The following is a 22239-nucleotide window of genomic DNA, read 5'->3' as shown; positions in this document are numbered from 1 at the left end:
TATATCTAATCGATCCTTCATTTATTTGTTACAGCCAAACAGGACGTATTATCTCGAAGATCCTGAGGGATTCGCATTAGAGTGGTGTAAAGCTATCGAGGACATGCGAGTCCATTGTTACGGCCTGCAGGAATCCACAGCTTAAGAAGTAACATTTTAGCGAGAGCAATGATCACCACGACTCGATTCTGAAACGCGTCCGAGAATACAACGGTATAAACATTCGACAATTTCATCATTTCGAATTAACATTATATAGGAAAAGAATTTGTTATATGTATATATAGACACATATAGGATGACATCTTTAGGGATCGATAGATGTCGCTTCTATTTTAGGACAAAAATTACTCTAGATCGTTTTGGTCGTTTCCCCTCCTTCGATTGGAGGGATCTTATACTATTAGGTAAATTATCGTTGGAAGAGATAGTTTCAATCTGCTTCGAGACGCTGATAAATAGAGCAAATTATTTAGGGACAAGTATTTGCGACGCGTCAATAATCGTTCACGGTTGATTCCAAACGTAAAATGGCCGTCGTGCAAAGCTTTAGGAAAATTCTTTATTAGTCGAAATTTATATTTACGGTTAGATAATGATGATGATGATGATGATGATAAAGAAGAAGAAGAAGAGAAGTGAACTCGAGGAAAAGGGCGGATGAGAATTTAGTTTATAAGATAGGACGTTTATGAACGGATCGACAGGAAATAGAAAAGGAAAGAAATTTTTTGAAGGAATCGCAACGTGAATTTTCTAACTATTTCGCAGCTTTTTAATATCGCTTTTCTTTTTAAACGTTACTTTGTTACATTTCAGAAAAAAAAAGAACGATTCGGTCGAACTAACTTGCGATTCCTTATTTTCGTATTCGATATTTTGTTTATTTATACTAATATAGGTATATAATTTTTTTTTTCTTTTTCTTTTTCTTCCACTTTTCCAATATTTTCGTCTGCCTATGTACCTGTCCATGTAAATAGAAAAAAGAACCATTTGATTTGAGAAAGCAGGTCAAAGACTTAGCGATGCGAATAGAGGGATGCATGACCGTGCATCCTATTATATACATATATTTAGAATTAGTAATTAGTGTAATTTATAAGTACAAAAACGTGTGTTCTCGTCGCGCCATCGATCCGCTTCTCCTCGAGTTTTCGACTCTTGTCTTCCCGTTTTCTCGTCGCGATCATTTTATCGAGTTCTTGCGGATTGTATATATATAAAAAAAAAAACAAGATAATAGAAAATTGAAAAAAAAAAGAAAAAATAATAAAAGAAATTGTTCGGAAAACGCAAAAAACGAAAATGTATAATAGATACATCAATTTTAGAGCAAGGCACTTTGAAAAACAGAACGCGATCACATTTATAAAATAAGTAGATAGTCTTGTTTTTTTTCCTTTATACTAAATTTAAGAAACAAATAGGTAACTATTAAATATATTTAGGGAAAAAGATAAGCGCACCGAATTTCGCTATTTATCGCGTGCGCCCGCGTAATTTATTTTTCTTCGTGTTAAGCCAATCATTATCGTTGTCTCATTACTCGCTATTATTATTTATTATTATTATTATTATTATTATTATTATTATTATTATTATTATTATTATTATTATTATTACTATTATTATTATTATTATTAATATTAATATTATTATTATTATTATTAATATTATTATTATTATTATTATTAATATTATTATTATTATTACTAATATTATTATTATTATTATTATTAATAATAATATCATTATCATTACCATTATCATTATGATTGCATACTTTTTAATAATTCTAGGAAATATTATTAACGTTGTTGTTAACTATTATATAGTTGTATTTGTTATAGTGTCGCCGATATAATTATTTTTTCTTCGTAGCTTTATAAAAAAAACTCGCACGTTCTTTTTTCTTTTTATTTCATTCTTCTCTTCGTTTATTTATTATACAAGAAGCATACTCGTCCCCGCGTTATTTATTTATCTTCTTGGTGTTCTATTCTAGTTTTTTTTTTCTTTTAAATATTTTTATTCATTTCGTCTACTTCATTCCATCGTTTTTTCTCTCGGTTCGATTTTTTCGTTCATCTTTCTGTATATTTTTTTTTCCAAGATATTTATATTTAAGAAGTCCATATGATAAATGTTACATATTAGTTGTATTATACCCGCTACTACCACTGCGACTATTATTGCTATTAAATGCTATTACCAATTATTATCGCTATTATAATACCGCGTTAAATATTGTATATAAGTATGCATATATTATATATATATGTACACAAACGTACATATATATATTCTCTCTCTCTCTCTCTCTCTCTCTCTCTCTCTCTCTTCTCTCTCTCTCTCTCTCTAGTAATCGCGTACACACATACACAAACATATATACATATATAAGTATAGAAAGAAGAAAGAATGCGCGTGCATGTTTAAATCCATTAAAATCGTCACTTGTAAACTTAGATAAATTTTGTAAATATATATAGCAACGATTATCGAAGGGGGGGGGGATAAAAATCGATCGGTATATTATGAATCGCCTCGTTTCTTTGGCTTTAAAATCGTACGAACAAATTCCTTGTATATTGTGTATTATACACTTGTACATTATCATTATCTATAAATATTGTATATACATATATGAATATATTTATACATACATACATATATATATACATATAAACATACACACACATATACAGATACGATACATGTGTGTGTATGTATATATCTCTATTAAAAAAAACAACAACAACAAACAAACAAATTATAACATACGCGTGATATTTATGATAATGTGAATACATGTAATTAGTTAGATAATTCGTGTACAAAAAGAACTCTTTAGGTTTAAGATACGAAAAAATTTAGGATAGTATTAATCGTTTGACGAGAATGAATGAATGAATGAAGGGAATTTGATCGTACGTAAATTCGTTTGTTCGTTCGTTTATTTAAATTATTATTTTGTTTCGTTTATTTTAAACTTTTTCTTTTTTTCGTCTTTGTTGTTATATTAAAAAGAAAAAAAAAAGAAAAAAAAAATATCATCTATAAGGTGGGGGAGCGCGCGAGGGCGCATAATCGTTTCAAACTTCCTCGCGAGAGGCACAGATTTAAAACAGGGTATATAAAAATAGAGATAGATCTAAGCGGAAAACGAAAAGAAAATCCGAAGCAAGGTCGAATTTCGTGTGGAGCAGGGAACCGTGGTGTTGGATGTGTTCGAAATAATGGTGATTCTTCTTTTAGAATCGGCATTGTCCCCGTGCCCAGTGGCTTTTTCCAAAGTGACCGCTTTTGGTGGGCTGCGTACGGTGCGAGCGGACCAGAAAAATTACGGATCTTTGTTCCCACGAAGTTTTTCCTTCTTCCCGTTCTTTATCTATTTCCGCTGTCGATTTTTCTCTTTTCTGGTTACGAAACATTTTCTTTTTTTTTTTTTTTTTCTTTTTTGCTTTCTTTCTCGCGAGGATAGTTTTTAGTTTCATTTTTCTTCCTATATTTTCTATTATATTTTTGTTGAAAAATTTTAATCTTTACGTATGTTAGTTTGTTTTTCATTTTCGTGCTCTCTCCCTCCTCTCTCTCTCTCTCTCTCTCTCTCTCCGGATCGATCGATCGATCAGGATATTGTAGATATGTTAAATGTGACCATATTCTATCCATTCGCGAGACATACCAAAGCGTTATTTCGCACGCTAAATCCTTTACGCTAAGCTGCCTCTTTTGTTTTTCTTTTCTTTTCTTTCTACGTTTTATGTAAATCACTGTAAAAATTTGTCAGTAAAATTGTTCGTAAGTGTAAAAGAAAGAATATATTATATAATGCGCGTGTACGCGACGAAAAGTAAAGTAAAATAGAAGAACGAGGTGATTCGCTACAGATTTAATAAATCATCGATATTTGTATTAGGTGAAAATGTTGGTATGGTGGATCTTCGGATGATCATGGTATCGAGATTCCTATGTGCTTCGAGCGGCGTCGTATTAAAGTTTTCCTTTTGTATTATATAGTTGTAGTTTAAATAAATAATTATAAATGAAAATATATATAATATATTGTTCGCGCGAATCGATGCCTGCTCGAAGACGCCTCTAAACGAGCGTGCGACGAGTTTCAAGGGAAAACACACACATTAAGCTTATCATTTAATTTCATTAATTTATGTACAAACACGCATGGATTAAATGCGTTAATGTTGCGCCATCGTGGAGATAAATACTTAAAGAAACAAAAAGAGGAATGAAAATCAATCGAAAAATATTATCAGTGGTGTGTAAATTGGTATCACGGATGATCAATCGAAATTCATTTTCCGTGATCCACGCAAGCAATAACAGGCAAAATACTTGCGAATTTTCAAATGCCTATTACTACTACTACTACTACTACTATACTACTACTACTACTACTACTACTACTACTACTACTACTACTGTTTCGATGCGATAGAAACGCTTCAAACTATTCATTGCAGTATTACTAAATGTATACAGAATTTAAGATATACACGATCGACACTTTACATCGGACTCTATTATCTTCGTACTCGATTACGCTTATACACAAACACACACAGACACGCATACACAACGTATACATCTTTCATGCACCGAAAATATACACAGAGACATTAAATTCTAGATACAGGATAAGGAAGAAGACTGTAAATAGTTAGCACGTAATTGATATTATAGGCGACGAAAACCTATTAACATCAAATTTATTTATAGTAAATTTTCCGAAACATATTTTTGACTGATATTTATTTATCAACACCATTCCCAAGATATCAATATCCTAATTTCCCGATATTTATAATCTATTATTTGTTCAATTTATTATCAATTAATTAATGATAATTAATATTTTTGTTTTATTTAGTTTGCTTATTTCTTGGAAAAGTCTCATGTTTCGTATTAAATTACTTTTTAACGTTATCTGTTAATTTTTAATTACGTTGCACGAGATAATTTAAGTGTAAGCACTGGAGGAGGGTTTTAAAAATATTTTCGAAACGTTTATTTTATCTCGATAAAATTCTATTTTTACAATTCCATTACTTACGTTTTATTTTTATATCCATGATTGATAAATATTACTACATATCAGTAATTGGTTGTAAACAAGTTCTTGAAATGTTGATTGCCATTGGATTCGTACAAAATTCAGTTAATATGAATTTAAAATTATACTCTGACGATACTGGAAATTCCAACGATATCAAATTTTTGATCGATGAAATAACAGTCAGTTGAACGATGAATAAAAATATAACAAAATATTCATTCCTTCTTTCCTTACACGTGCAAAATTACATGTTTTTTTAATTGTGGCATATTTTTTAGTTTCATCGGACACAGGTGACATTTTAATTCGCTATTTAAATACTGTTTAGATGTTGTAAGACTTATCTTTTTAAGTTCCCCGTTTTCTTTTAATTGTTTACATAATTCTATGAGGAAAACAAACCGATTAGTAAATTCGTTAAAATGAGGCATCATTAATGATGATTTACCTTTGGAATGCATAAAAAATGGCGTAGTGAAACTATTCCAATGTTGTTTAGTTTTTAAACATGGGCTGTTGAAATCGGTACTAATAACATGTAAATGCATTCTTTGCATACTTGGCATAGAGTGATACCCGATACTGCAAATATAAAGAAATATTAACTACAAAATTATGGTAAAATTTTTTCAAAATTCTACTTTGATTTTTATCGTACAGGAATTTATGTTCCGGGTGTTTTTTAGTTAATTCTTCTGCAACATCGTCCATATGACGTAGAAGATTTTCATGACTCTTTGTAATATTCCATATTGTTGAAATGTTTTCTTTTGGTAAAACTAAATAATGAAATCTTGCTTTCGGATATTTATCCTTAATTACGACTATGCTATCGTCTTCGATAACCTTCAAAGTCGGATCTTTCATGGAATCTAATAAACCTAATGACCAATGTTTCTTTTGTGATGCAGTTATTGCTACGGCTTTGTTCGAATTTTTCTTTTCATTACGTTTAATTTTTCTTTCCATTATCTTATCGATAAAAATCAATTTGTTATTATATATAAATATGCGTATAAGTTTATTGTTTATATTAATATAAGGCAGCTGAAAAAATAAATACGATTTAACAAGTTAATGTGTCGGATAAAGTTAAGAAAAATATTATAGTAAAATAATATACAAGTTCCTTTTGTTTTAATTTGAATATAAAATCAAGTAGAAGTTTATATTACATTTGTAGGTTATGGTAAAAACGATAAAAAGAGAAATAATTTTCTTACGACTGTACGGCGAATTAAAATTTGGTTCAATCCATGCATAGATATTTTGGCATGATTTAAGACAGTTCATTTATTTAAGAAAAAAACATTGTTAATTAATTCGACAATAATATTGAACACTCTACATTCGAACAAACTAAACACAGTGTACACATGTCAGAAAATATACAGGAATGGCCATTGGCGTAGAGCACAGTCATTTTCGTTTGAATACCAAAAATACGACAAGGTAAAAGATTTAAGTTTAATTAAATTGTTTCTCTCTCTAATACTCAAGAAATAACAAATGTTTTCTCATCGTTATGAAAATTATTAACAAACAATACAATAAATAATGAAATGTAACTAATTCAATATAGTAGATCGAATAGATTGGGGATTTTTTATTGCGGTGGTAAGAAATGAATGATTGTCAATAATTTTGTATTTATTTATTTACTCAAATGGAAGGCAATCGACAAATTTGCAACAAATAAAAATAAATAACACTCTCTCTAGCAATAATTACGTGATCGGTTACTTAAAATTACGTTATTATAATAAATTCAAAGATACATAACAAAATCATTCGTATCCATCTTTCGTATGCGCATAGAAAATATGTTTTCGTTCGATTGTATTAGGTATTTTTCAATGCGATTGTAAGATTTATCATTCATGCAGCATCCTCACGTTTATATTTGAATTTCTCTTTCGTTCTTTCTACTTTTTATCTTGCTTTCTTTTTCTCTTCCTTTACACACATAACCGAGGGATAATACACAATCTCACAAAACTCGCGCGCGCGCACTTTCATTTTATTTATCCTACCGCAAAATTTCTGTACACAGTCGTACTGTACATTTAGATTTTCTTTCCGTGTTCCTCCGCTCACACTTTTTAATTATCATCTCTTTTGCTTACGTAATAAAATACGTAACATTATTACAAAGAGATTTGCTTAAACTTTATTGCGGACTACCAGATTCGCACAGCCCTGACAAAATCAATCAATCAATTAATTATCGGATAGGATTCACGATTAACAAATTCGAAATTGAAACAATGAATTTGGATCGACGCATTGATAAAAGAAAAAATAGAAAAAAAAAAGCAGAAAGTAATTTCAAGGTCATCTTTCGTTGCTTCTCTTCCTTGTAATTTTATTTGTTCGTTTCAACACGAAAAATAGGGGGAGGGGGGAACGAAACAAAAAATCATCTCGTTAGTTTGAAATAGGCCTGTCGAAGTAACGAACGACGATGAATACGGGCAACTGTTTTAAATGACGAGATGATTAATGTGACGATTGCGATGATTGGTATACATTGGAGTAAATACATTTATAAGCGATGGCAAGGGAAATTTGGCACATTCGATTCTTTACGCTATTCCAACCAATACCATGTTCCGTTTGCTTCGCAAGAAAATACTTCGAATTTCCTTCGTGCGATTAATTTTAAATGCACCCAACAAAATAATTAAAATTAAGTTGTTATTATTATAGTTTGACAACAGTACGTCATATTGTTTGTTTCTAACGAGCTAGCTACTAACGAATAGAAAGATTAATTAACAACAACAACAACAACAACAATAAAATCAGTTAAAAGATTAATAGTTAAATGCACTGATTATATACTTTAAACGGTTTAACGATCCCACGTTTAATCGATCTTTCACAAGCTCTTGCGATTGATTCGAAAAGAAAGTCATTCGATTGAAGAATATTTCGTGTAACTTCTTTTCTTCCTTTTCTTTTTGGTTTTATTTTCTTTTTTTTGTAATTTTTTAATTTTTAATATCAACGCATAAAATTACGGAACATGATAACGGTCTGAGGATCTCTGTAATTGGAGCGAATCATTGGAATGTTACGATTTTGTTGCTCCTCGGTAAACACGTGGTGGTATAAATACCAGTTCCAACGATATTTAGCCAAAACGTATTTTTCTTATTACGTTGTTACTTTTTCTTCTTCTTTCGAATCTGCGTACGAACGAGTTATTCTTTCTTCCCCTTATCTCGCTTCATTTTGATACTACCATTTATGTATATGCGTTTACATATTTGATTATATGTATTTATACATGGAAAATTTTTGTAATTGAAAATTCTAAGGAAAGAAAGTTTTAGAAAAGCAGCAAGATTATCTCGATTGATTATACGATCGATGTCAAATTTGGGGTTTCCAATAACTATTAGCACCGTTGATTTATTATAATTCGATAAGATTTTACGCACAAACGTACAATCATCAACATCGTTAACATTCATGCGTATATTGATTCATCATCGCTCATGCGTTTTCTCTCTCCACCTCTTCTCTTCCTACTCTTCTCCTTCTTCTTACAATACATTTATCTAGATTTTCTTTTCGTTTAATTCATAAACTCATAAACGCATGCATGCATAGCACCCATTCGTACAGTTCTTTTGCAACAACTCTCATCTTTTTCTCCACATTACCGAGGCGAGCGGCGCGATCCCGTTGTGTTGTATTTTTATTATTTTTTTTTGTTTAAATCGACGACAGGAAGCTACACTTGTCCTCAGCGAGGTCAGCAGCAGCAATACGCTTTAGCAAAAACTATATTGCGAATTATTTTATCTATTCGGTACAAAAAAAGAAAAGAAACGAACCTAGCTCTTTTTTGCGTGTATAATGAAAATTACTGCATTGAAAGTACGACGAATTATTATAGATGGGACACTAATTTTTATCGGTTCATTGGAAAGTTCGAATATCTAATTATAATTTTATATGTATATATACGTATAATGAAATTAATTAAAATAATTAATTAAATATAATATATATATTAATTTCATATATATGATTTATATTATATATATTTATATACAATTCATCATGATTCATAAATTATATATAATTTTATATATGATATATTTTCTATATAAATTTAATATGCATATTAATTAATTTGATTATTACATTATAATTAATAAATACATATTATCATGTTATATACCGAAATATCAAAATATTGCTTGTGATTTTTAATTTTATTTTTAAATTGACACAAACTTTCCTAATAAACCTAGTAAAAATGTCAGCCAAAGATGATGATTTTTTTTTACTTGACGTACGCTATATACGGTCTTACATCAAAGTATATCGTGATCCTATATCGTGATAAGCAAGAAAGATGTCGGACTTTCTAAATCTAAGTGCTTGGAATGCGGTCTTTATTGTCCTTTCGTCGAAATGATAGAATAATAAACTGCAAGCAATTTATACTTTATACCCTCTTATAAATAAAAAAAAAAAGACAAGAGGATTTTAACTCTTAGGACTCGTGTTTGGAATATTATTAATTGTAATAAATAATAATAATAATAATAATAATAATAATAATAATAATAATAATAATAATAATAATAATATAATAATAATAATAATAATAATTATAATAATAATAATAATAACAATAATAATAATAATAATAATAATAGTAATGGTTTGTTATTTTTATACAATGAAAAAGTAGATGCATCTAATTTCCATAACTATTGTGAAAAAAATTGAAACGACGCGAGAAAGCTAAAAGCGGAATTAAAAAGAAATTTCATGATATAGTGTAAGATGTGAAATTAATTAGCACAAGCAGAGATCATATATATTTGGAATCAGAAAACATCATTGATGCGACTAAATGAACCTCTTGACTGAACAACCTGCTGCACCTATTATCAGAGCCTACCACCTGTAACCTGATTTTGATTCCTTTTTTTTCTTTTTTATGAAAACACCATAGATTTTCAACGAGCCAACCGAAATTCCCAGAGCTGGTATACGAGCGGTCGGCAGCTTTGGGTTTGAAATCTCATTCTAGTTTGTCATGAGTTCAGAAACATGGAATGTCATAAAACAAGAACAATCAAAGAGAGAGAGAAAGAGAGAGAGAGAGAGAGAGAAGAGAGAGAGAGAGAGAGACAGGTAGAAAAGGAATGAAAAAAATAAAAAGTAAAATAAAAAGCGAGAGAAACATTATCTGGGAAAAAAGCTGAAGGAATCGCGCCAAGCCGCGACCTCGGTAACGAGACCATGTCCTTTGCTACTACAAAGCAATTCGTACTTTCCACATGTATAATATTATAGATTAAAGTATATGTACCTTCTAACATCACATGCTCTGGCTTAGAAAATATCGCAATTGCGCCGCTAAAAGTCGATCGATTCGAACTTTTCCAAGAAAAGAAAAAAAAAAGAAAAAAAAACAAGTTCAACTTTTAGACTAAGGCGTACATACATATATATATATATATATATATATATATATATATATAAGATGATATAATTTACATATATAAGTATCTATCTAACGTATGTATACCTTTACAATTATTCTTTTTTTTAATTATATTAAATTTTCGTAAATGTAATTATGCAGTTTTGTTACGATTGATTACGGTTTCTATTTTATATATATATATATGCATATATGTAAAGAGAGAGGGTAGGGTTCAGGGAAAGAGTATTAAAACGAGAAGAACGTATAAGCAGTACTTCTCGTTTCTTCTGTATACTTTTTTTGTTTGTTTATGTTTTGCACACACGCTAATTTGCGATTATTAAAACTCAAGCAACACACGATCGTAGACTGGATAGAGTACGAACTACATATCTAAAAACGTCGTAAGAAGACTCTTTGGAGAATTTTGAAAAGATTTGTCTCTCGTTGCTCTTAACTTCTCGTTTTAGAGCTCGTTTAACTGCTCGTATTTAGAGATTCGATATCATTTTGAAATTGTGAAACCGCATCCAGTTAGATAGAGGAATTCTAACTAACTTGCTATTAGGCGGTTTATTTTAGCGATCACTATACAGCGATAGGATTCGTGATATCTTTTGGAAGAACAACGATTATGTGCGTTGACATATTTTTTATTTGTTTGCATTTCGTTATATTCTTTTCAAACGACCAAAGAAAACCGAGGGTGCACACGTTGTAGGAAACAAAAAATTCCTCTCTAATCTTCGATGATCGCTTACCTAAGATATGCTTCTCTCGACTTCCGATTCATGATAAATTCACTTGAAATCGTTCACTTTTCCTTACGATCAGATATAGAAGTTCTTTGGCACGAAGCATTCGAGCTTGTTGACAAAGTCTAGGGCTCGTTGTTCGGCCAACGATGATTACTGCATCCAAAACGATTACCGACGGCACCTACACTTGGTACAATTTTTGCACGATGATTATGTATACGTTTATTCGTATTATACACTCGTGTCCAAAAGCGACGTACGTGGTGCCAAGGATTAGTAATAGTAGTAATAGTAGTAGTAGTAGTTGTAGTAGTAGTAGTAGTAGTAGTAGTAGTGGTAGTAGTAGTAGTAGTAGTAGTAGTAGTAGTAATAGTAGTAATAGTAATAATAGTAGTAGTCCGTGCCTCTCTTGTTCGTTAACGCTTAAGTACACAAAGTTGAGTTTTGAGAATAAATCTCGGGCTAGGTAGCAAAGTCTACCTTGTCCCACGTTAAGGAGAGTTCGGATGACATCTTGAAGTCGGAGTCTTCCATGTTAAAGAGATCGAAAGGATCTTGACTACTTGCCAGCAGCGGATCGTAGATATCCGTTGCTGAGGATAACGACGTAACCGGTTGAACCGATTGTTGAACGGACATAGGTGTAGAAGAAGGAGGAGACTGTGGCATTAAGGAGTCCAACCAGTCGGGGTCATCCATGTCCATTGGCATGTCCGCTATATCCATAAGTTCGTTGGTAGTTTCCATTTTCACTCCTAGACCACAGTCGAGTTGACCAAAATCCATCGTACCCAATGTTTCCAGATCCAATCCAAGTTCCTATCAAGCAATAACGATAATCGATTTTTTTAGTTTAAATAATTTTGAAATATTAAGTAAAAATATAACTTTAAACACAACTTACTTTAAGATCCAAGTTAGCATTATCCGATGAAGTGACCTCTTGCGGTGGTTGAGGATCGGGTGAGGCTTCGTTCACAGATTGAGGGCTGAGCAACATGGCGGTTTCCAAGTCGTTATCTGAATTTAAAAGATGCGTTCCGAACGAGGACATATCTTCTTGTTGTTGTAACTGCTGCAAGGCAGTGGGTAATTGAATAGAAAAGGTTGCCAATGGTAACGGTGGAGGAGGTGGGGGCGCTGCAACTGATCCCGCAGCCGAGGCAGATGCCGATGCCGATGTCGACGTCGACGGACTAGGACAACCACTTTGAGATACCTCCATTGCCATTGGGCTAATCGGACTGATAGGACTAGCGGCCGCGAATACTAAAGATTGAGTTGGACTGTCCGCTGGCGCGGTAAACACCAAGTTCTGTTGTAACTGACGATTTGGTGTTGTAGGCGTAGCTGGGTCCTGAGCCGCACTTGGTGGAAGTTCTCCGTTTTTAATAAGAATTTCCAACACGTCGTCTACCACTTGACTCTTAATATGACTCTTTTGAACCGGTTCTATCTTGACCTGAATGCAAAAGAGATTTTAAATAGGGAATTGAAAAAAATTCTTGAATTAAATGTACATTACTTGAAATTATACCGACCTTCAATAATTTGGCTGCTTCGTCGTATTGAGGTGGTGGTGGTTTACCATCCTCTGTATTGCTTGTTTGCTGTTGTTGTTGAGCTTGGGCTTGCGCGACTAGAGCACCGAGCAACGATCCGTTCAGTTTTGCCGGTTTTGCTAAGTTCAAAACTATTGCGGTAGGTATTTGAACGGTAGTACTATTCTTCGCTTGATTTTTCTTATTGTTAATTGCCGTGAGTGCTGCGGAATCCAAAATAGCAGTCGCATTGTTCGGTTGCGTCTGCAAAAAAGCTGCCAAACTGGCTTTCGCATTGAGATGCTGGAAAGTCGCGTGTTGTTGCTGCATTTGCTGCTGAGACTGTTGATGACTTTGTTGTTGTTGCTGTTGTTGTTGCAATTGCTGTTGCTGCTGTTGCTGTTGCTGTAAGTGTTGTAACTGTTGTAAATGTAAAGCTAATTGTTGCTGTTGCATCTTGCTCTGTATATGTTGTTGAAGCACCAGCTTCTCGGCGCGGACAGTGGCGGGCTGAGTTTGTCGAATTTGTTGAAGTTGTTGTTGGGATTTATACAACTCCCTTTGCAACTCTTCTATCCGTTTTCTTTGTTCTTTGATGATATCGTCTCCTGAAACACGAACTACATCGTAAAAACACCCACGTGTGTCGTCTTTCAAAGCTGGGATGATCTCGCTCGAAAGTTGCACTAACAGCTAAACGCACGAAGAAAGATAAATCTTTGTCTCGTCGAGAGAAGTTAATAGCGATTCGTAAATGTATGCATGAATAAGCATACGCATACCTGGTGGGCTCGACGGATCGTCGTGTTCGCTGCCATGAGGTGAATCTGTCCGCGGGCTATTCGGTTCGTCCTTGACGATCGAACTAGGGCTCTTCGCATGTGAACTCGATTCGTCGGACGTCATAGGACCGGGTGTGTCCATTAAGATGTGACCCATGTGCGTGACGTGTGGTCCATTGGAGTTCGTATTCCCGCTAGAAGATTCCGTGAATGGTTTTAACCGTTCGATCAGTTGTGGCTTCGAACCCGACACCGGCAAATTGCGTCGTTTCAACTCTACTTTGAGATCGCTCACTGAAAAATTAAAAAAAAACGAAATAGCAACGTAAGGATAGACAAGTTTTTTGGGGCAATGTTTTCAAGTAATTACCTTTCATATCTTCCAACTTGCCCAGAGGCCTGAGCGGAGGTTGCTCTGATGGATTGTTTGAGGAATTCGATGGCGCAGGACTCGGAGCGTTCGCGCTACTTCCGCTAATGCTTCCGGCATCGCTAGCACCGCTGCTGGTAAGAGACAGCGGTTTCTGCGCGGCTGGTAATATAATCTGAGGATACTACGGAAAAACATATTATCATCCATACATTAGTTTTTTTTTATAATTGATTTGTGATTTGCTTCTTTATATCGATTTTGTTCTCAATGAGAAAGCGTGTAATGTGTAAGTAAGCGGTCTAGCTCATGCATGTCAGTAACGGACATCATTATCGCGTGTAGTATCGATTCGGTATGTGTGTACCTTGTGCTGCCATTCGAGCTGCCACTGAAGGAATAGTTGTTGTTGCTGCAGGAGCAACTCATAGCTCGTCTCGCCGGGTGGCGCCGAGCCGAGACCGGAGGGTGTAGACGAAACTGACGTCTTTTGTGCGTTTGGCGGACCCTGCCACACAATATTATCGCATAGCTCATTAGTCGTGGTTAATCTTTGTTAATTTTTGTTACATTTTTCCTACACAGGCCATCGACTGAGAACGCGTTTGGAACAGTAGTACTAAGATGTAAAGGTGAACTCGCAAAAGTCCAATGAAAAGAATACATTTCATCTTGATGCGTTAGGAAAAGAAAGATTCGGTGACGTAGGCACGTTCCGTTTACGAATGATAAATGATACATATCGAGAGACCTTCTTTCTCCGCGATCTCATTTGCACACCACCCGTATCATTTTTGACGCGAGTGCGCTTTCACGATGGACCACGATGGAATACGACGGGGCACGAAGCAAAGAGAGACCAGAGGGCCGAATAAAAGCGGGGCCCTTGCGGCACCTATCGATGGATGCAAGGCCTCTTCTCTCTCGCTCATAGGTGCAATTAGCACTCGAATTACTCAGAGATAACGAGGTTGGCCCAGGGGCCCCTCGAGAGAGATCGCGAGAGTTAATCACCCGATACGATCTCCCTCTTTTGGTCCTCCTCTTCATCCTTCTCTTTTTTCTTTTGCTTGACCACAGGAGCCGAGATTCACGGTTGCGTCTGTACTCGTTTCTACCCCGACTCCTCTCTTCTCGATCTTCTTCTTCTTCTTCTTCTTCTTCTTGTTCAGCTCTGCTCCCTTTGCTTTTTTCCTTTTACATGGGCCTTTTTTTTCTCACTCGTTGCCACGGCGAAACGCAATTCCCCGTTAGCCGAAAACTAGTTTGTAGTAGCACATGCAACAATCTTTTTGGGATACTTGGTAATTATCGCGCGCGTCTCTTTCATACGTGCGATATATACACATATATCGGCTATAAAGCACGTTTCGCGACCAAACTCGGTACATATACTTACATTACATGCATAATATACATGCGATACGTAGGTATATTTAAATATAAACGACGAGAGTGGAAGATGAAAGAGAAATATACAGGACGGGGAAGGTAATCTGTTCCAAACGACGAGCTCGTCGATAAAAAAGCGCGACGCGCTGGTTTACCGTTCGTCGCTCGTTACTCCGATAGGATTGCAATTCGCTTAAATTCGAATCGGTAGGAGGAGTCGATAAGAGTGGGCCTTTATTACTCACTTTGTACTCGTGAAACTTGATCGTACGCGTCTTAGGTTGGCTCTTGGTCTTTGATTTTTTTCGGTTCTTGTCCTTGCCCGGTGCATCGTTTCTTTGACACGCCGAAGAGGCTATCGGACTTGGTTGTGGTCTAGGAGTTATGGCTGCCGGTGGTGGAGCCGGTGGCGAGGCTATCGAGATATTCGACAGGGGACTCAGACTCGAAGTGGTCGATCCCAAGGACATGGGACTCGATGCCGGCGCCAATGGGAGTAACGTGCCCGATGCTCCATTCGTTTGATTCGCCTAATGAGAAAAACAAGGAAACATATAGTTAGCTTTGGTTAATCTTTCATAGGCGTACTCTAAAATTTTCTTTTACTTGAGCGGACGGGTGGTGTTGAGCTTGTTGCGTCTGGTGTTGCGAGCCAACGACCGTGTTGCATAGCTCCGCAAAGGTCTGTATCGTTGGTTCCGTTCCGGACGCTTGTTGAAAAACTGGTGACGTCGAGGAGACAACGACTGCGCCACCGGTGGTAGGGATGCTGAGAGACACTGTGACGATTCCTGCGGAGGCCGCTGCAGTTTCCAAAACGTCAGAACGGGACTCCAATTGCGGCGACGGTGCACCTTCCGAACTTTGGGAATCATCCTCGAATGTGATGTAATGATCCGGATGTTGGGGTTTCGTTACTTGTCCTTCACACGTCGCCTTGAAGGGAATGTGTCCCTCTGAAAGATAATCGGCAAATGTCATTGCTCTCTATTGACTAAAAAATTAATCAAAGACCAAATCTTTTTTTCTTACCTTTTACCGCCCTTTCAATGGGTTCCTCCGTATGAAGGATATTCTTTTGAATAAGTTCGAGCGGGCCAGGCCGATGACTGAGTTGATCGTTCAATTGATCGGCTAGTCTGGCCTTCTTCAGCATACGTTGCCTCTCGGCTAGGCTCGGATCAACGTGACCCACATCTTCAAGGATATGCTGTCTCACGAGCTCTTCCCTACCGGGTCTCTGTTGGATCTTTGCCTTTAACAGATCACCAGTTTTCGCCCGCTCGAGTTGCTTCCTCTGTTCGTGAAATGCCGGCGGAGTTTTCAGAGCTGTACGCAAGGATAACGAAACTTTAGGCATGTTCGAGAATGTATATGCGTGAAAGAGGTAGAAGGTGGAAGGGGGGAGGGTGGACGAGCACGGTTGAATTTCCGGGACGACAAGATTCAAGCAGCGCTTCAACACGAAGCCATTTTGGTGTCAACGTCAAACGTCTTCTCGCATTCCTTCGCGCCATTAAGTCGCTGGATAAATGATCCCCGAAACGCGTTCCTGTAGGCGCGAACTCACGCGTAATACTATTTCCGTACAGCCGATGCAGATGCAGCCACTTCATTACGAGGAATAAAAGAGACTGTACCACCTACGAAGTCGCATGATGTGGTAATGGAAATGTGTGTTCCTTCCGTTGCTTCGCGTGGTGCTTGTCGCGGTACCACAGCTGTATGCACCATGTCGAGGAGCATCGTTTCTCGTCTCGTTAGCCACTTTCAAGCGATGAGCGAGAAAAATTCTAATTGCTAAAGCTATTTTTACCAATTTTTCGCTTTCCGATCGCGTCCGGGTAGCAACTTTGAGTTTTGGTGTCGACGACACCACGAATTTTTATTACGAATTAAAGTGCATTGTCCTTGAATATGTCATTAAGTAAAACTGTCAGAGTAAAATAATAAATATCAGATTGTTCCAACTGTCCAAACACGGAATACGATAGTATTTGACAAACAAAAAAAAAGAACGATACCTGCTATTACCAGGTAATGATTGATGCTTTGAAAAAGAAAATACGCTAACGACGGTTCATATCTTAGCTTCGTAGAATCGTCAATTTTTGGAGTTCATATAGGTAGCGTTGGTTATTAGTGAATTCCTATGGTGGTATTCGGACGATGTATACGACGCGTTAAAAAGATATTTTTGAATTTTCGTTCTTCGTAAAGTCTCTCACGGGATATCGCATCCGGGCCTGTGTTGGGAATAAAAAATGCAGAGGCTCTTTAGCTTGCTCGGCTCGTTAAAAAGACCGTATTTCCGCGAAGACAGCGCATTATTTCGTGGCGCCGGCACGCCGGAAGAGTATAATGGCGCCTTAAAGTCTCACCGTTTGCAAAATGAATGAACACAGAGGGATGCGAGCGAGAGCTTAGGAGGATACGCCTCCATAATGTAACTCGTATGAAACCTATCTCCGAGGGTGTATTTCCATCAGTCGTGGCGATATATACGTGGCGAGTGTCATAAACGCGTACCGCTTTGGACAGTAACAAGACCGATATTTCAGGTTGTGACCCAAATAATTACCGGATCCCTCTCGTGTGCCCGCCGTTCCGGTATAAACATTCGAAGTCACCTCGTAAATCTACTCGAACAACTAGATGCATGCATGCGTGCGTGCATGCGCACTCGATGATGCTTTTAAAAGTACACAACAATCTTTTATATTTATCTTTTTCTTACAGTTTTACCATTATTGTTATATTTTTATCGATTTATACCTAATAAGGCAATTCTAAGAAGAAATACGGGTAGTCTCATTTGTTCGACACAATTGAAAGATCGTGCGACAATTTAGGATACTTTAAAACTCGTACGTGCGACCCCGTTATCTAATTTTACGTCATTAAAACGATCACGGGTAATCGTGTGGTTATCGACTCTCGTAAATGGATTAATCGATCTTGAAGATAAAAAAAGGTAATAGTTCACTTAAGCTTAGTAAGAAAAAAAGAATAGGGAAGGAAAGAATTCGTTGTTGGTTAGCTGGAATACGGTATCGTTGAAAAGATTCGTTGGTTCGTTCGTTCGTTCTTTCGTTCGGTGATTGCAAGTTCGAGGCAAATTGCACATCTTGCTTTACGTTACGAACACCTTGGGATTTTATGAACTCTAAAGGTTCGAGAAAATCATACTTACACGGCATAATGCCCTGGGCAACCAGTTGATTTATCGGCCGCCTCAGCATGAGCTTCACCTTCAACGCTGCAACGAGAAAAAAGAAAAAGAGAAATGAATAAAGAGCGATGCGATTTAGATATTTTTCTTTTCTTTTCTTTTCTTATATTATATATTATATTATTTAGTTTTTCTTTTTTAAATGCGTATTATTCGCACGAAAGGACGAGCCAAGTTTCAGAATAAAGAAGAGACCTTTCAACGATTCTTGAACAGCCGCGAAATTTCGAGTCTCCCTGGCGTTGGCTATAAAAAAATCTCGAAAGATCAAAGTCGATCGTTGGTTCTCTTTTTAACGATTAGACACACGGGGTTCTCCGCGTTACGGTGTTTTTTTCTTTCTTGGAGCATCATTAAGTGAGTATATAACACGAAAGAAATGAACTTTAGTAAATATCGCGAAAAAAGGGGGAAAGATTCTTGTATATAAAAGAGAGAGAGAGAGAGAGAGAGAGAGAGAGAGAGAGAGAGAGAGAGTAAGGCTTCGTAAAGAAAGAAGGAAAGAAAGAAGGAAAGAAATAAATAAATAAAGAGAGAGAGAGAGAGAGAGATGGTATTTGGTCCGTTTAATTAAAGGAGAGTTCCTTCCTGATCAGAAGTCACGGATGGGAAAGTCTTACGAGGTCCTTGGAAGGATCAAAGGTCGAGAGGGAGTCCTCGCGGTTGGGTATCTCTCGTCCGGCGGATCGCGAAGCCAGGTACAAATTAACACACAAAGGGCCCAGAGTTATAAATACTTGCGGACGACGCGGGCCAGATTGCATAAATTGCTTCGCTTCGTAACGGGTGGAAGAGGGGAAGAGTGAAGAGGAGAAGGTGGTGGTGAAGGAGGGGGGCAGGGGAGATAGGGGGAGAAGGAGAAACAAAACCGGCGCGCCGGCAGCGAACGACCGCGCGCAATCTGAATTCAAAGCAGCACCGCGCACAAATCCAAAGCGAAACGTTGCTTGCTTGCTTGCTTTAACTCTCTTCTTCTTCTTCTTCTTCTTCTTTGCAAAGCGGAGGAGAAGAAAGAGGACGAAGAAGAAGAAGAAGCAGCTGCGGAGAACTAAGAGAAAATCTCTCTCTCTTTCTCTCTGATTGCTTCCTCTGTTATATACCTTATCCCTTAGCCCTACCTCTAGCCAGGCACCTATGTATGCGCATACGTACGTGTATCCGCATAGTAGGTCCTTGCGTTTAAAGGAATGTGCTTGAAAGTCCTTGTCGTTAAATCCAACGAAACTTGAGAGAACAAATACCCATTCTGCGTTGCATTGCGTCAGGGTTGCGTGCGAAAGAGAAAGAGAGAGACCTTTAAAAGATTTTTCATCGAGATTGATTGTTCACGATTGATTTCTTACGATTCTAACGAATAGATTACTTTATCTCTTAACGAGCCGCTTAAATCGACATTCACTTTATCGATCCTAGAAATCGCGGCAAGAGGAAGGTTCCTCGACGTATAGAATATTCAGCGTTCATTAGCGCCAGTGCTCCCGACGTGCCGGGATTATTAAAAATTCGCCAAACGTTAAGAGACTCGATAAATATTTAGCGACACGTAAGTGGAGGGATATTTGATACAGCTTGACAAATACAAATCAACGTGTATAAGTATATCTTTACGTAGTTGATGTGTTAAGAGAGGAAGAGAAGGAGGAAGAGGAGATTGAGGAGGTGTAGGAGGAGGAGGAGGGAGTAAGATGCGCTGTGGTTCAGAAAAGACAGATGCTAACGACCAGAGCCGCACGAGCTACTAAGAAATGCGTAGGACCGAATGCCCAGTCGATCCTTCTCGCGCAAAAGCCGCACGTGCGCAACTATGCACGTGCACGATTCTTCTCCTACCTACCTGGTGGCAACTTAACTTACGACTTTCTAACATTAGAGATACCAATCAGTGCGCTCCTCGAATACCAACTACGATTTTAGATTATAAACGTTCTCGTTGCACTAATCATCTTTTTTTCTTATTCCTTCAAAAAGATCGTATAGTCGATTTGTTTATCCAAATAATAGTTTTCAACGTATAACTATTGACAATGTTTTCTCACGCGAAATCTGACTGACTGAGTTAACTTTATTCTTACCCCCCCTAATTCGATTGTCAAAAATTTTCTAAATATTTACTTACGTTTATTTTTCGCAGAAAGAAATTGCCTGTGTAATGAGAAAATCAAAACAATGGAAGAGAAAGACGGGACGTTATGCGATTCTACTAACCATGCGTGGCATACAATACTTGTACAATTCGCATAGTTGTTTCGTGTGTACCTCGTGATACTTGGGAGTCATAGCTCGCGATCTTTTAAAGGAAACAACACGGTGGTCCGACGTTTTTCAAATTCTTACGATATTTCGCATATTTCGAAGATTTCAGTCTAGTCGAAAAGATATAAATATTAACGTGCGCAAATTTTTCAAATTAAACGATAAATATATTCGTAGAAATTGAAGAAGAATATTATTGAAATATTGAATATATTTTGATCAAATTTTTGCGTTAGATATACCCGAATTGATTTCGAGGAAAGTTTAATGGTTGCTTTAGATCGGTGCCAATGGATTCTTATGCAGGAGAGAATTCAAAGATACTCGAAGATACTCCGAAGACACGCGTGCCGCGCTCCATAAGTATCTACGCAATGCATAGAATGCAAATTTACGCGGCGCATTCCTACCAAGTGAATCCCCCCAAGCGCATTGTACACCACCTTCGCCACCTCCGTCGTCGTTTTAAACACCACAACCGCCAACGCCATTTTTCCCGATCTCTCTCTCTCTCTCTCTCTCTCTCTCTCTGTTTCTCGAGACTAAGGCGAGAAAAAAAATTCGAAGCATTTTTTGAAAGATATAAAACGACGGTCAGGTCTGAATAGTTTCCGAAACTTGTCACGCGACATTTTACGAGCCTTCGTTTTCTCGCGCGTGTTTTTGCTTTACGAAAGGGGGATAGGGTGGTGATGGTGATGGTGGTGGAGGAGATGGTCGGTGGGAGATAAATCAACGAGAGAGAGAGAGAGAGGGAGAGAGAGAGATTGAGAGAGCGGAATCCTCAAGCCTGGCGTTAAAGTGTTAAGGAGTTCCGGAAGAGACCGGATTCCTTCGCGGTCCCATAAATATTGCACTCGACTCAGACGACAACTAAGACGACGATTGCTAACCGTTTTGACCCCAATTTTCTAACTCCTCGACCCTCGGGGTTTATCTTACAAATCGTTCGAGCGTTCTAGGACCTCCTGGAAAGTAAAAAATTTCTGAAACCTCGCGCGTGGGGCCTGCTTAACGATTCAAAAATTCAATACATTTTATTCGTTTGAATAATTTCAACGATTTAAGGATGATTATAAATCAAGTTGATTCTTTAAATGCGTTTAATTTCGGAACACCCTGTATAGCAGGGGAAGAAGATGGAAATCGGGCAAACGCGAAATAGAAAGGCCACGACGACGTAAGCCGTAAGCATAAGACACATTTACGTCGGTACGAATCGCGGGGGTGATCCAATAATACGCCAGCTTTGGGTATAAATAAAGCTTCTAGGCCCGGAGATTACGAAAAGGAGAGAGATAGAGATGGAAAGATCTCGTCTACTCTCGCATCACTTCTTCTTCTTCTGCTTCTCTTCTTCTTCTTATTTT

The 22239-nt window shown here is 36.8% G+C and overlaps 3 protein-coding genes across 9 annotated transcripts in view; 1 reads left to right on the top strand and 2 right to left on the bottom strand.

Moving 5' to 3' along the window:
- The window catches only part of LOC122517462 (3-phosphoinositide-dependent protein kinase 1), a 197401-nt gene extending 196683 nt beyond the window's left edge, over nt 1-718 (top strand). For all 5 annotated transcript variants that reach the window (XM_043635868.1, XM_043635862.1, XM_043635874.1 and 2 more), the window contains one exon: nt 35-718. In XM_043635868.1, the coding sequence (XP_043491803.1) occupies nt 35-145 (111 nt within the window). In that variant the 3' untranslated portion in view covers nt 146-718. The remainder of the gene's footprint in view (nt 1-34) is intronic.
- A 4180-nt stretch (nt 719-4898) lies between these two features.
- LOC122514504 (aprataxin-like) lies at nt 4899-6087 on the bottom strand. Its single transcript, XM_043631383.1, has 3 exons — nt 5742-6087; nt 5532-5665; nt 4899-5468 (listed from the first exon to the last, which is right to left on the bottom strand). The coding sequence occupies exons 1-3, from the start codon at nt 6050-6052 to the stop codon at nt 5314-5316; spliced, it is 600 nt and encodes a 199-aa protein (XP_043487318.1). The 5' UTR covers nt 6053-6087; the 3' UTR covers nt 4899-5313.
- Nucleotides 6088-10844: 4757 nt separating this feature from the next.
- The window catches only part of LOC122515992 (myocardin-related transcription factor A-like), a 174081-nt gene continuing 162686 nt past the window's right edge, over nt 10845-22239 (bottom strand). For 2 of the 3 annotated variants that reach the window (XM_043633463.1, XM_043633479.1), the window contains 10 exons: nt 18578-18643; nt 16417-16713; nt 15991-16340; nt 15630-15914; nt 14360-14500; nt 13993-14176; nt 13623-13916; nt 12841-13460; nt 12204-12761; nt 10845-12118 (listed from right to left, as the gene is read on the bottom strand). In XM_043633463.1, coding sequence (XP_043489398.1) covers nt 11762-12118; nt 12204-12761; nt 12841-13460; nt 13623-13916; nt 13993-14176; nt 14360-14500; nt 15630-15914; nt 15991-16340; nt 16417-16713; nt 18578-18643 — 3152 coding nt within the window. In that variant the 3' untranslated portion in view covers nt 10845-11761. The remainder of the gene's footprint in view (nt 12119-12203; nt 12762-12840; nt 13461-13622; nt 13917-13992; nt 14177-14359; nt 14501-15629; nt 15915-15990; nt 16341-16416; nt 16714-18577; nt 18644-22239) is intronic. The other variant, XM_043633470.1, reaches the window with a different exon arrangement.

The sequence above is a fragment of the Polistes fuscatus genome, unplaced genomic scaffold (genome assembly GCF_010416935.1).
Source record: "Polistes fuscatus isolate 324 unplaced genomic scaffold, CU_Pfus_HIC Scaffold1, whole genome shotgun sequence".
NCBI lineage: Eukaryota > Metazoa > Arthropoda > Insecta > Hymenoptera > Vespidae > Polistes > Polistes fuscatus.
This window is presented reverse-complemented; position numbering and strand designations above follow the sequence as displayed.

What these genes read in the sequence shown, in the direction of transcription:
- LOC122514504 (XM_043631383.1), bottom strand. Translation starts at nt 6,052, where the DNA reads ATGGAAAGAAAAATTAAACGTAATGAAAAGAAAAATTCGAACAAAGCC. An exon ending in CACCCGGAACATAAATTCCT is followed by an intron (nt 5,666 to 5,741) that starts GTACGATAAAAA and finishes TTATATTTGCAG; the next exon opens with TATCGGGTATCACTCTATGC. An exon ending in ATTTTTTATGCATTCCAAAG is followed by an intron (nt 5,469 to 5,531) that starts GTAAATCATCAT and finishes TTTTCCTCATAG; the next exon opens with AATTATGTAAACAATTAAAA.